Source organism: Hypanus sabinus, chromosome 10 (genome assembly GCF_030144855.1).
Source record: "Hypanus sabinus isolate sHypSab1 chromosome 10, sHypSab1.hap1, whole genome shotgun sequence".
Taxonomy (NCBI): domain Eukaryota; kingdom Metazoa; phylum Chordata; class Chondrichthyes; order Myliobatiformes; family Dasyatidae; genus Hypanus; species Hypanus sabinus.
The window spans coordinates 110,362,060-110,374,507 of record NC_082715.1 but is presented as its reverse complement, the minus strand read 5'-3'; the positions used below and the strand labels follow the sequence as shown (position 1 = coordinate 110,374,507).

Sequence of the window (12,448 nt, the reverse complement as noted above, 5' to 3'; positions counted from 1 at the left end):
GTTGGAGATGAAGTGCACACTGTGCCCAGAAAAACTGAGTTAAGTATTAAGGTGATGAAGTGGCATTGCTTGACACCAGTCAGTTGTGAACTCACTGGTTGAGATCATGACATATATTCCATCATGGGGCAGTTGCAGGATTGGGTGAAGTATGAAAGACATCTTAATTTGAGAAAACTCCAAAAATTCTCTCAATTAAGTGTCATAGGTCATGCATGGTGGTTCATAATGCTCCTGGAATTTTGCTTGAAATTAAATTACCCCACAATGAACATCATGCCCATAGAGCCCACAGTGCCCCTAGATGGCCAGAATACACACCACATTTCAGTGAGTCACTGTTAAGAGGAATCTTGCAATTACTCTTCCTTGAGACAGACATTAAAGCGATAGCCAAGTAGTGACAGAAATTAGATTCATCTCCTTTCTCCAGTGTGGCTTCTCTAAGGTCCTCCAGTGTGTTCCCCTCCTCCTAGGTGTAGGAGGTGAGGCAGCACGGTAGCATAGAGATTAGAATAATGCCATTACAGTGATATTACACCAGTGATCACCAATCAGAGTTCAATTTATGCCACTATCTGTAAGGAGTTTGTTTGTTCTCCCTGTAACTGTGTGGATTTCCTTCATGTGCTCTAGTTTTCTCCCAAATTCCAAAGTGAGTTGTGGGCTAATTATTTAAAAAAAATCTTTATAAATTTGTCTCCAAATATGCATCCCCCCAACTTTAAGAATTTCAGCAGGGAAATCATCTTTTCCCAAGACTGTTTTGTTATTCCATTGAAATAGACCCCCTTTCCTTCCCTGTGAGTCTGGGGTGGTGGCCAGGTTGAATTGGATGCTTGCTGTGGGATAGAGGCAAGGACATTCATGTCAACAAATGAATTACAATTAAAAAAATTCACCAACTTATTCCTTTCAGTGAGTGCAAATTTTTCAATTCCTGCTGAGTTATTTTCTGTTCTCAGCTTGGATTTATGAAGCAATGTCTGAGAAGAGCTATCATTAGAAGGTCATGGAGAACTTTGACATTTATTTTCTCGCAGGTACTTTGCTATTGCCGTTATCTTATGACCAGACTGGTGGACATATAGAGGAGTGACAGTGGTCAGCCCAACAGCCATGATGCAAGTGAGTAAGTCATCCTAGTAGACATATGGAGGAGTGACAGTGGTCAGCCCAACAGCCATGACGCACGTGAGTAAGTCATCCTAGTAGACATATAGAGGAGTGACAGTGGTCAGCCCAACAGCCATGACGCACGTAAGTAAGTCATCCTAGTAGACTCTCACACGGACAAGAACACAATTTATCAGGTTGCCTTCAAGGATCTTGCCATGAGGCCTTGTGTTCATAAGACTGATAAATCGGGATGTTTTTCATAATAAAACACAATACTTTATTATTATTTTATTTATTTATTTAAGAAATAGTGCAGAACTAGCCCTTCCGGCCCAATAAAGACTGCCAACCAGCAACCCACTTATGAACCTAATCACAATACAATTTACAATGACCAACTAATCGACTAACCTGTATATCTTTTGACTATGGGAGAAAACTAGAGTGCCCAGAAGAAACCCATGTCTACGGCCAGTCTTTTCCTGGTAACACCACCTTGATCTTCCCTGTCTCTCTCTTTTGGCACCCTGGCATCTTCCTATCTTCCCTCAAGCATTCTCCCTCCAATCCTTATTAAAAACATTTTCTCCCACTACACAGGTCCATTTCTCCCTACCTTTTCTTCTTCTTTTAGAGCTCCAAGTTTTTCCTCTTATCTGCCTATACTTCACCCAGTCCCTTCTTCTGTTCAACCACTGCTAAGTCCTTCCATCCTTTCCTGTCTTAAGAAAAAACTCAGGAAAAAGTTTCTTGTCTGCAATGGGTCAAACCTCAAGTAAGCTTTCAACTGTCAACCCAATAACACTGAGACTGATTGTAATCACGGGGATGGTTTCAGGTGGAAGCTTAACAGGACATTGGCTGGTTTAGAGTCTTTTACCCTGCCCCTTGTGACCAGGTTGTCTGCAATCTACTGACTGGCATGCAGCTCACATGGGACTCATCTGCACTATCCAAGGCTGGCAAGGAACATGTTATTGAGTACCAGTTCATCCCCAGTCAAACAATTAGGTCAGATTTTTTCTCAGCACTGTGAAGCAATTTACACTTTCACCATGGCTCTGAGCTCTTAGTTTACGTAATTTTTGCAGAGCAAAAGGTATAAAACAGCCTCCGCATTAAAACACTTCTTTCAAGCTAAGATGCACAGTTAAGAACTCAACTAAGCCAACAGAACATTAATTATATGAAGTATGTATGTTTTTTTTTTAATTCTAAAAGCTACTGAAAATGAACAGAAAGAAATACTGGATGATATGATTGAAATATAATGGCACATACCTCAATAGGTGCCAGAGTCATATCCAATTTTATTTCATTATTTCGTATTTCTGCTAGTGATTCCATGGCAAATCTAACATCATCCAAATCTTGAATTGGTCGAGCCAAATTTTTCATTTCTTCACTGATGAAAGCTGTTATTTCTGACATTTTTCCCTTGTACTGTTCATTCAAGAACCGACAAAGTATCATTTTCCAAGCTTTGGCCTCCAGCATAAGAGCCATTTTAATGGGTTCTAGAGTAGGGAAAAGGTAACAAATTAGCTAAGTTATTTTCTCATGTTTTGTAATTTAGTATAAAAAGAAAGAATATTTCAGGCCACAAATCTTGGTAGAGGTTACAGCAGAATCACATCCACTTATTTCATCCAGCCAGTATCTGAGAAGGAACTCATATCAAGGCTAAAATTATGAGATAGTGAGATGGCTGATGAAAGGAATTCCTAGTAATTAGAACAATAAAAAAAATTGTTAATTGAAGAGGAAAAGAATGAAAGAGAAGCAATTATACATTAAAACACTTCTAAAGTTTATTCAAATGTCATTTAGCATGCAAAGATCCAACAAACTTCAACTTTTTTGGACTAGATTTTATAGGGAAATGTTGTAGATCATGCTTGTTTTATACTAATTCTCCCTTATTCCTGATTTACCTGTAATTTTTTCTTAAATTTGCTTTTATATTGTATTTTCTACTTTCTCTATGACTTCAGTTATTAAAGTTGTATCTTCCTTGCTAAGCTCATCATTTTCCATTGTTTCTAATTTCTGTACCAAAGAGAGAAACTTCACATTTTTTCATATATTTCAGTTGCCACATCCTCCCCATTCACCAAAATTGAGTACATCCACTTATAGCCTCAGCAAAATTCTCACAACTAAGATTGCCAGCCTGTTTTGTGCCAGCAACATGCTTATTTGAATATATATGATCCTCTCATTCACATCATTTATTGTGTAAAGATGGGATCCCAACATCAGTCTCTGAAATACCCCCATTATGTATAGCTGCTCAACCTAACAATAATTCATTTATTCCTGCTCTGTGAAGACAGAGATGGACTGTTGCCTCTCAGGTACCTGAATCAGAGAAGTCTCAGATCCGGTCCACATCATTCTAAAGGGAGAGGGTAAGAAGCTGGAAGAGAGCATACATACTGGTACCAATGACATAGGTAGGAATAGGGAGAGGTCCTGAAGAGAGAATATAGGGAATTAGTTAGAAGTCTGAAAAGCAGGACCTGAAGAGTAATAATCTCTGGATTGCTGCCTCTGCCACATGCCAGTGAGGGTAAGAATAGGATTATGTGGCAGATGGATGCAGGGCTGAGGAATTGGTGCAAGGGAAAGAGTATCAGACTTCTGGATCATTGGGATCTCTTCTGGGGAAGGGGTGACCTGTACAAAAATGATGGGTTACTGAACCAGAGGGGGAACCTTGCAGGAAGGCTTTCTGGAGCTGTAGGGTGGGGTTTAAACTAATTTGGCAGGGGGTGGAAACTGGAGCAATGGGGCTGAAGATGCTGCAATCAGTATACAAGTTGATCCAGTGTGTAGCGAGACTGAGGAAGGGCGAGCAGACAGATTATTGGGAAAAAACTGCAGTCAGTGGGATGAGTTGAAGAGCAACATGGGTTCAAAATCAACAACAGGGATGAATATAGGACTGAGGTATTACATCTGAATGCATGCGGTATGTGAAATAACGAAGATAATCTTGCAGCACAGTTAGAGACCGGTAGGTATGACCTTGTGGGCATCACTGAGTCATGGTTGCAATAACTCATAGATCATTGTTGGGAGCTTAACATCCAAGGATACACATTGTATCAAAAGGACAGGCAGGTAGGCAGAGGAAATGGGGTGGCTCTGTTGGTGAAAAAAAAATTAAATCAAGTCCTTAGAAAGAGGTAACACAAGTTCAGAAGACGTAGAATCCGTGTGGGTAAAGTTCAGAAACTGAAAGGCTGAAAAGACCTGATGGGCTCCAAATCATAACCAGGATGAGGGGTACAAATTACAACAGGAGATGGGAAAGGCCTGTGAAAAGTGCAATATTATGAGAGTCATGGAGATTTCAAAATGCAGGTTGATTGGGAAAATTGGATTGGTGATGAATCCAAAAAGAGGAAATTTGTAGAATGCCTATGAGATGCCTTTTTAGAGTACTGTATCTTGTGGTTGAGCCAACTAGGGGAAAGGCAGTTCTGGATTGGGATTTGTGTAAAGAATCAGATTTGATTAGAGAGCTTAAAGTAAAGGAACCCTTATAGAGAAGGGTTTCCTATAGTGGGGGAGTCTAGGACCAGAGAGCACAGCTTCAGAATAGAGCGATATTGATTTTGAACAGAGATGAAGAGGAATTTCCTTAGGCAGAGGGCAGTGAACCTGTGAAATTTATTGCCATAGATGAGTGTGGAGGTGAAGTCATTAGGTATACTTAAAGTAAAGGTTGATAGGTTCTTGATTAGTTAAGGCGTCAAAGGTTATGGGGAGAATGCAGGAGAATAGGATTAAGAGCAATAATAAATCGGCCCTGGTGGAATGGCAGAACAGACTCAATGGATTGAAAAGCCGAATTCTGCTCCTTTGTCTTATGATGTAAGACAATAAGACGACAGGACATCGGAGAAGAATTAGGCCATTTAACCCCTCAAGTTCTGCTCTGGCATTAGAATATGAAGTCATCCACATGGTGAGGAAAACAATGAACGATTGCAGAATATTACTGTGCAGAGGGACTTGGGAGTACTTGAACATAAATTGCAAAAGATTGTTTTGGAGATGCAACAGGTTGTCATGAGGGTAAATCTAATGTTGCCCTTCATTGCTCGAGAAAATGAGGTGTTAGTCAATGAGGAGAGAGAGTCAACTGGGATTATACTCACTGGAGTCAGGGGAATGAAGGAATCTTGTAGAAACAAGCAGTACAAAATTGTGAAAAGGATAGATAAGACAGCAGGAAATTTGTTTCCATTGGTAAGTTTGTCTAAATCTAAGGGACTTAACTTCAAGATTCAAGTGGAGAGGGTCACTAACTTTAAATTCCTGGATGTCACCATCTCAGAGGACCTGTCTGGACCCATCATATAAATATAATTGCAGAGAAAACACAACAACACTCTACTTCCTCAGGAGTCTATGGTGGTGTGGTGGAGAGTGTGCTGACTGGCTGCATTATGGCCTGGTATGGGAAACCCAAAGCCTCTGAGTGGAAATTCCTACAAAAGGTAGTGGATTCGGCCCAGCACATCACAGGTAAAGCCCTTGCAACCAATGAACAAATTTACATGAAACATTGCCATAGAAAATTGAATTGAACTGACTATTTCTTACATCCTTCACATACATGAGTTAAAATCTTTACGTTATGTCTCTATCTAAATGTGCAAAATGCAAGCATAGTAATTTGTAATAATTCATAATAAATAGAATAGTCAGTGTAACATAGAAATACACTCAAATCAGTGTGAGTTAATCAGTCTGATGGCCCGGTGGAAGAAGCTGTCCGAGCCTGTTGGTCCTGGCTTTTAAGCTTGCGGTACCGTTTCCCGGGTGATAGTAGTTGGAATAGATTGTGGTTAGGGTGATTCAGGTCCCCAATAATCCTTCAGGCCCTTTTTACACACCTGTCTTTGTAAATGTCCTGAATAGTGGGAAGTTCACATCTACAGATATGCTGGGCTGTCCACACCACTCTCTGCAGTGTCCTGTGATTAAGGGAGGTACAGTTCCCATACCAGGCAGTGATGCAGCCAGTAAGGATGCTCTCAATTGTGCCCCTGTTGTAAGTCCTTTAAATTCGGGAGCCCATTCTCAACTGTCTGAGGTGAAAGAGACACTATTGTGCCTTTTTCACCACACAGCTCATATGTACAGGCCACATGATGTCCTCGGTGATGTGGATGCCGAGGAACTTTAAGCTGTTTACCCTCTCAACCCAGATCTACTGATGTCAATAGGGGTTAGTCCATCTCCATTTCTCCTGTAATCCACAACCAGCTCCAAAAGCAGCATCAATCAAAGACCTTCACCACCTAGACTATGCACTGCCAACAGGTAGAAAGTACAGGAGCCTCAGGACCTGCACCATCAGGTTCTAGGACAGTTACTACCCCTCAACCATCAGGCTCTTGAACAAAAGGGGATAGCTACATTCATTTGTTATTTTGATATTTCATGCTCATTATTTATTGCTATTTATTTTTTTATCTGCACTTGCACAGATTGTTTAGTTAACAGTTCCTGATGTCTAGTTACTGTTCTATAGATTTGCTAAGTACGCCCGCAGAAACAGAATCTCAGGGTTGCATGTGGTGACATGTACGTACTCTGATAATAAATTTTATCTTGAACTTTGAGCTGGTGAGGTAGGCAAGATGGGTTACTCCTATTCTACAACTTTCGCTTTTATTTATTTTTATTTTTGTTGTTATTGAGAGATATAGCATGGAAACAGGCCCCTTCTGTTACACTGTGATTAATTAACCTATTAATTTGTATGTCTTTGGAACGTGGGAGGAAATTAGAGCAATCGGAGGAAGCCCACATTGTTGTGGAAAGAACATACAGATAGCGCTAGAATTGAACCAGTGCTACAATAGCATCATGCTAACTGCTACACTACCATGCCAATCATATCCAGGCCAAACGCAGGAAACTGGACTAGCTGAGTGGGCCAGTGGGCTTGTATCCATCCCATTTTGCTCTTTGACTCTGTGGCCCAGACTACAAAATCCTTTCACTAACAAGGTCCATAGAAACTTAAAACCAGGAGCTCTATGTTCTCTTAAGTTGAACCCAAGCTGCCAATTCATGCACTGGGCTTAACAGATGCATGTTTTTCCAATATCCAGTCAGTCATGAGCAGGCCCAGGTATTCCCTCCATGAGCCTAGATGCTCCCTTGACATGTCCTTATGTCCGTAAAGCATTCGGTTGCCACTGTTCCCTTTATGAACCTTAACACACTGACAGGCCACTTGACACTATTCCTATGTCAACCCTGATGCTCCCTCAACATTGTCCTTCCATCAGTCTAGGTGCTCCCTCACCACTGAACCTCCATCAGCCTGTCTGCTTCCTTGACCATGTCCCCCCATCAACTGGGTACCCTTTCAATGCTGACCATCTGGAAAGCCACAGTTCCCTCTGTAGTCCCTCTTTCACCTAACAGATCCCTCTTTCAGCCCTGTTGCACCTTTACACTATCCCACCATTAGCCTGGGTCCTCACTCAACATGTCCTTTACATTGACTTGGTTGCTTTCCAAACACTGTCTCAGTTTTGCTCTTCAATGCTCTGCCAACACAGCAACATTCAGCACTATCCTTCTGTCAGTCTGGGTGTTCCCTTCCCGATGTCACTTCATCAGCATAGCAACTTTCTTGGCAGTTCCACTATATCAGCCTGGCCACTTTCTCATTGCTGCCAAGACACTGGCTCAGCAGTTTCTTCATCTGTTTTTCCACTGGCCCTGCTTCTGTTTCAGCAGAGCTCCATTGTTGGTCCTAGATCTTCCTAGTGGCTACAATTTGTCAGTTTGGCTGAGTCCTTAAAATTATAGATAATGTATAATTCTAGTTTCTAAGGTACCAGATAACTCACATTTAATGTAAATCGCCGTGATTTCAAGCCCTAAATTCGGAACTCCTCGCCAACAGTACCATGAAGTACCTCCACCACAAGAAATCCAGCAGTTCAGACCATTGAGTCAGCTTCAATCCCTCAAGGGCAATTAAGGATGGTCATTACTTATTGGCCTGCTGGATACCCCTCTCCCAAAAAATGAATAAATGAAAAAAATTACAAGAAAACACCAAGACCAAAATATGTTTTGGTTATTGATGCACCATCAATAACTCTTGGAGACGTGAGTCAAGATAGGCTTTTATTAGCTGGAAGAAAGCACCATCAGCAGCAAGAGACCACCACACAACATCCTGGAGACTGAGGGAGGAGCAGTGCCTCCAATCGCCTTTATACAGGGGTCTGTGGGAGGAGCCACAGGAGCAGTCAGCAGGGGGCATGTCCAGACAGGTATACATAGTTCACCACAGTTATATATATATTTCCTTGAGGCATAATCATTAATTTTTATTATTTCAGTTTAAATTACACCAATTCCATATTGACTCAGTGACGCTGCCTTTCCTTTCTGAAGGGAAAGTAATACAAGCAATGCTTTGCATATATAACTATTTGTTGAGGAGTCACCTTGATATGAAACAAATTTAATTTTCTGTGATAATTAAACCATGAAAGGTTGTATCCGTAAAACATAAGACACAGAAGCAGGAAGATGCCATTTGCCCAATGAGTGTTCTCTGCCATTGGATCATGGCTGATCCACACTCTGACTTATTAAGAATCTATCAACCTCTGCCCCAAATACACTCAACAACCTGGCCTCCTCAGTGGCCTGTGGCAACAAATCCCACAGACACCACCCTCTAGGTAAAGAAATTTCTCCTCAGCTCCATTCTAAATGGATGGCCCTGTATTCTGAGAATGTGCCTTCTGGTCCAAGCCTCCCCCCCCCCCCCCCCCCACTATAGGAAGCATCCTTTCCACATTCACTCCATTTAGGCCTATCAACATTCAATAGGATGAATACCTCCTCATTCTTCTATATTCCAGCAGTATAGGTCTACAGCCATCAAATGCTCCTTATAAAGCTTTTCATTTACTGAATCATTCTCGTGAACCTCTTTTGAACCCTCTACAATTTCAGCACATCCTTTCTTAGATAAGGGTCCCAAAATTGCTCACTATACGCCAAGTGAAGCCTCACCAGTGACAGATAAAGCCTCAACATTTACTGTACATCCTAGTTTTTATATTCTAGTCCTCTCAAAATGAATGGAAACATTGCAATTCCCTTCCTCACCACCAACTCAACCTATAATTTAACCTTTATGGAATCCCTCACAAGAACTCCCAAGTCCCGTTGCACCAAGGATTTTTAAATTTCTCCCCATTAAGAAAATAGTCTATGCTTTTTTTCTTTATACCAAAGTGCATGATCATACACTTCCCAACATTGTATTCCATCTGCCACACCTTGCCCATTCTCCTAATCTGACTAAATCTATCTGCAGCCTCCCTACTTCCTCAACACTACCTGCCTCTCCACTTCTCTTCATATTGTCTGCAACCTTGGCCACAAAGCCATCAATTCCATCATTCAAATCATTGACATACAACACAGAAAGAAGCGGTCTCAACTCTGACCCTTGCGGAACACCACTAGTCACTGGCAGCCAATCAGAAAAGGCTCCCTTTATTTCTACTCCTTGCCTCCTGCCAATCAGCCAATGCTTTATCCATGCTAGTATCTTTCCTGTAATACCACATGCTCCTATCTTGCAAAGCAGCCTCATGTGTAGTACCTTGCCAAAGGCCTTCTGAAATCCGAGTACACAATATCCACTGATTCTCCTTCATCTATCCTGCTTATTATTTTCTCAAAGAATTCCAACAGATTTGTCAGGCAAGATACTCCCTTAAGTAAACTATGTTGACTCTGGCCTATTTTACTATGTGCCTCCAAGTACCCAAAACCTCATCCTGAACAATTGACTCCAACCTCTTCCCAACCACTGAGGTCAGGATAACTGGCCTTTTCTTTTCTTCTGCCTCCTTCCCTTCTTGAAAAGCAGAGTGACTTTTGCAATCTTCCAGTCCTTTGGAACTATGCCAGAATCTAGTGATTCGAGAATGATCATTACTAATGCCTTCACAATCTTTTCAGCCACCTCTTTTAGAACTCTGAGGTGTAGTCCATTTGTTCCTGATGACATAACTATGTCCAGACCCTTCAGCTTCCCAAGCACCTTCTCCCTAGTAATATACTCACTTCTGTCCTCCAACACTCCTAAACTTCTAGCATACTGCCTGTGGCTTCCACAGTGAACAGTAATGCAAAATACTTATTTGGATCATCTGCAATTTCCTTGTCCCCAGCCGCTACCTCTCCAGCATCATTTTCTTGAGGTCCAACATCTACTCTCGCTTTTCTTTTAATCTTTATATATCTGAAATAATTTTAGTGTCTTTTTTGATATAATTATCTTTGTATTTTATCTTTTCCTTGCTTATGGCATTTTAGATGCCATCCACTGCTTTTAAAAGTTTCCCCAATCCTCTAACTTCCACTTTATAATATACCCTCTCTTTTGTTTTTACGTTGGCTTTGACATCCCTTGTCAGCCACGACTGAATCATCCTGCCTTTAGAATACTTCTTCTTTGGGATGTATCTATCCTGCTTCTTCCAAATTGCTGCCAGAAACTCTAGCTCTTGCTATTCTGCCATCAGTCCTGCTAGTGTCCCCTTCCAATCAACTTTGGCCAGCTCCTTTCTTTCACTCCTGGCCTCAAAAGGCAATTTGGCCCATCAGGTCCATAAGGGAAGTAAGAAATTAAAGCAATGATACAACAGCACTAAGTTTCCCTTTGCATGAGAAATCATGGTTACTAAATCAGCAAGTAAATGTGTGGATCCATACAACTTTTTTTTTTTGTTAGTGATGGAAACAGCTGATTTAGTTCCACTCAAGTAAACAGATGAGCAGGAATTGAAATCCCGTCTAAGAAAAAAAAGAGGGGATACAGCTCAGGTTACTTTTGTTCCTCATTGGTAAGTTAATAGTAAACTTTAGTCACATTGCATTGATTAATTATTTTTCACATAAATCTGCTCTAGTGCCTACCTGTATTCAATTCGATAAAACCTAGTGTAATTGTGGAACTGATTTCCTCAATATCTTGTTGAAGAGCGGCATAGTACTCTATTTTTGTCCGTAGTTCATATAGACTGGGGTTGCCTTCTATAAATTTCTATGGAAAAAATGATAAAAAATTCTGATGTTACTTTTTGAAAATGTGTAACTTGCAGATTGCTTTAAAAAAAATCACAGGATTCCCACTGCCCGAGATATCCATTGCCTGCCCTTGGGCCACAATATTTCTTCTGCCATGGCACCAGGGTCAGACTCCATTGCAAATCTGGCTTACAACTAATTACAAAGAGAGTGTGCCGAAAGGGCAATGTTACAATAATCATCGGGATTTTCAATATACGGGCAGATTGGGAAAATCAGGCTGGTGCTGGATTCCAAGAGGGGGATTTCTAGAATGACTATGAGATGCCTTTTATAGCAGCTCGTAGGTGAGCCCACTAGTAAATTACCTACTCTGAATTGGGTGTTATGTAATGAATCAGAATTGATGAAAGAGCTTAAGGTAAAAGAACCATTAGGGAGAAGTGATCATAATATGATTGAATTCACCCTGAAAATTGAGAAGGAGAAGCTGAAGTCAGATGTATCAGTATTACAGTGGAATAAAGAGAATTACAGAGGCATATGAGAGGAGTTGCCAGAATTGATTGGAAAAGAACGCGGGCAGGGATGATGGTAGGGCAGCAATGGCTGGAGTTTCTGGAAACAATTTGGAAGGCACAGGAATCCCTAAAGGTTAATTTGTGGGTTGAGTCTGTGGTGAGGAAGGCAAATACAATATTAGCATTCATTTCAAAAGGACTAGAATATAAAAGCAGGGAACTTTATAAGGCACTGGTGAGGACTCACTTGAAGTATTGTGAGCAGATTTGGGCCCCTTATCTTAGAAAGGATATGTTGAAACTGGAGACAGCTCAAAGGAAGTTCACAAAAATGATTCCTGGATTGAATGGCTTGTCATGTGAAGTGTGTTTGGCTTCACTGCAGACATCCCACCCTGAAAAAGCTCATTTCAGGGAGGTAGCACCCCCGCCCTCCCATATCCCACCCACCCCACTCCCTGGTCGACCTCCAAGGGTGTACGTAATAAAAATTTGTTTAGTGATTTTGTCTAATCTGTAAAGCAAGTTTGGTACATGCAGAAAATGTGACATTAAAATATGTACTTATATTATTTTGTCATGGAGTTGTTTTATTCTATTACAACTTTAAGCAAGTCTACAGGGAGTTTGGCCTCATCATGTAGGACATCAATAGAGTAGCTCCTTAGCAGCTAGCCAGCTAGGTTAAATAACGTTAGAACCAT

At 41.0% G+C, this 12,448-nt stretch overlaps 1 protein-coding gene across 1 annotated transcript in view; it reads right to left on the bottom strand.

Annotated features, from left to right (window-relative positions):
- LOC132401347 (dynein axonemal heavy chain 8-like) overlaps window positions 1–12,448 on the bottom strand; it is a 674,688-nt gene that overhangs the window by 466,362 nt on the left and 195,878 nt on the right. The window contains exons 26-27 of the mRNA XM_059983476.1: window positions 11,113–11,239; window positions 2,401–2,636 (exon numbers count right to left, since the gene is read on the bottom strand). Of these exons, the coding sequence (XP_059839459.1) occupies window positions 2,401–2,636; window positions 11,113–11,239 (363 nt within the window). The remainder of the gene's footprint in view (window positions 1–2,400; window positions 2,637–11,112; window positions 11,240–12,448) is intronic.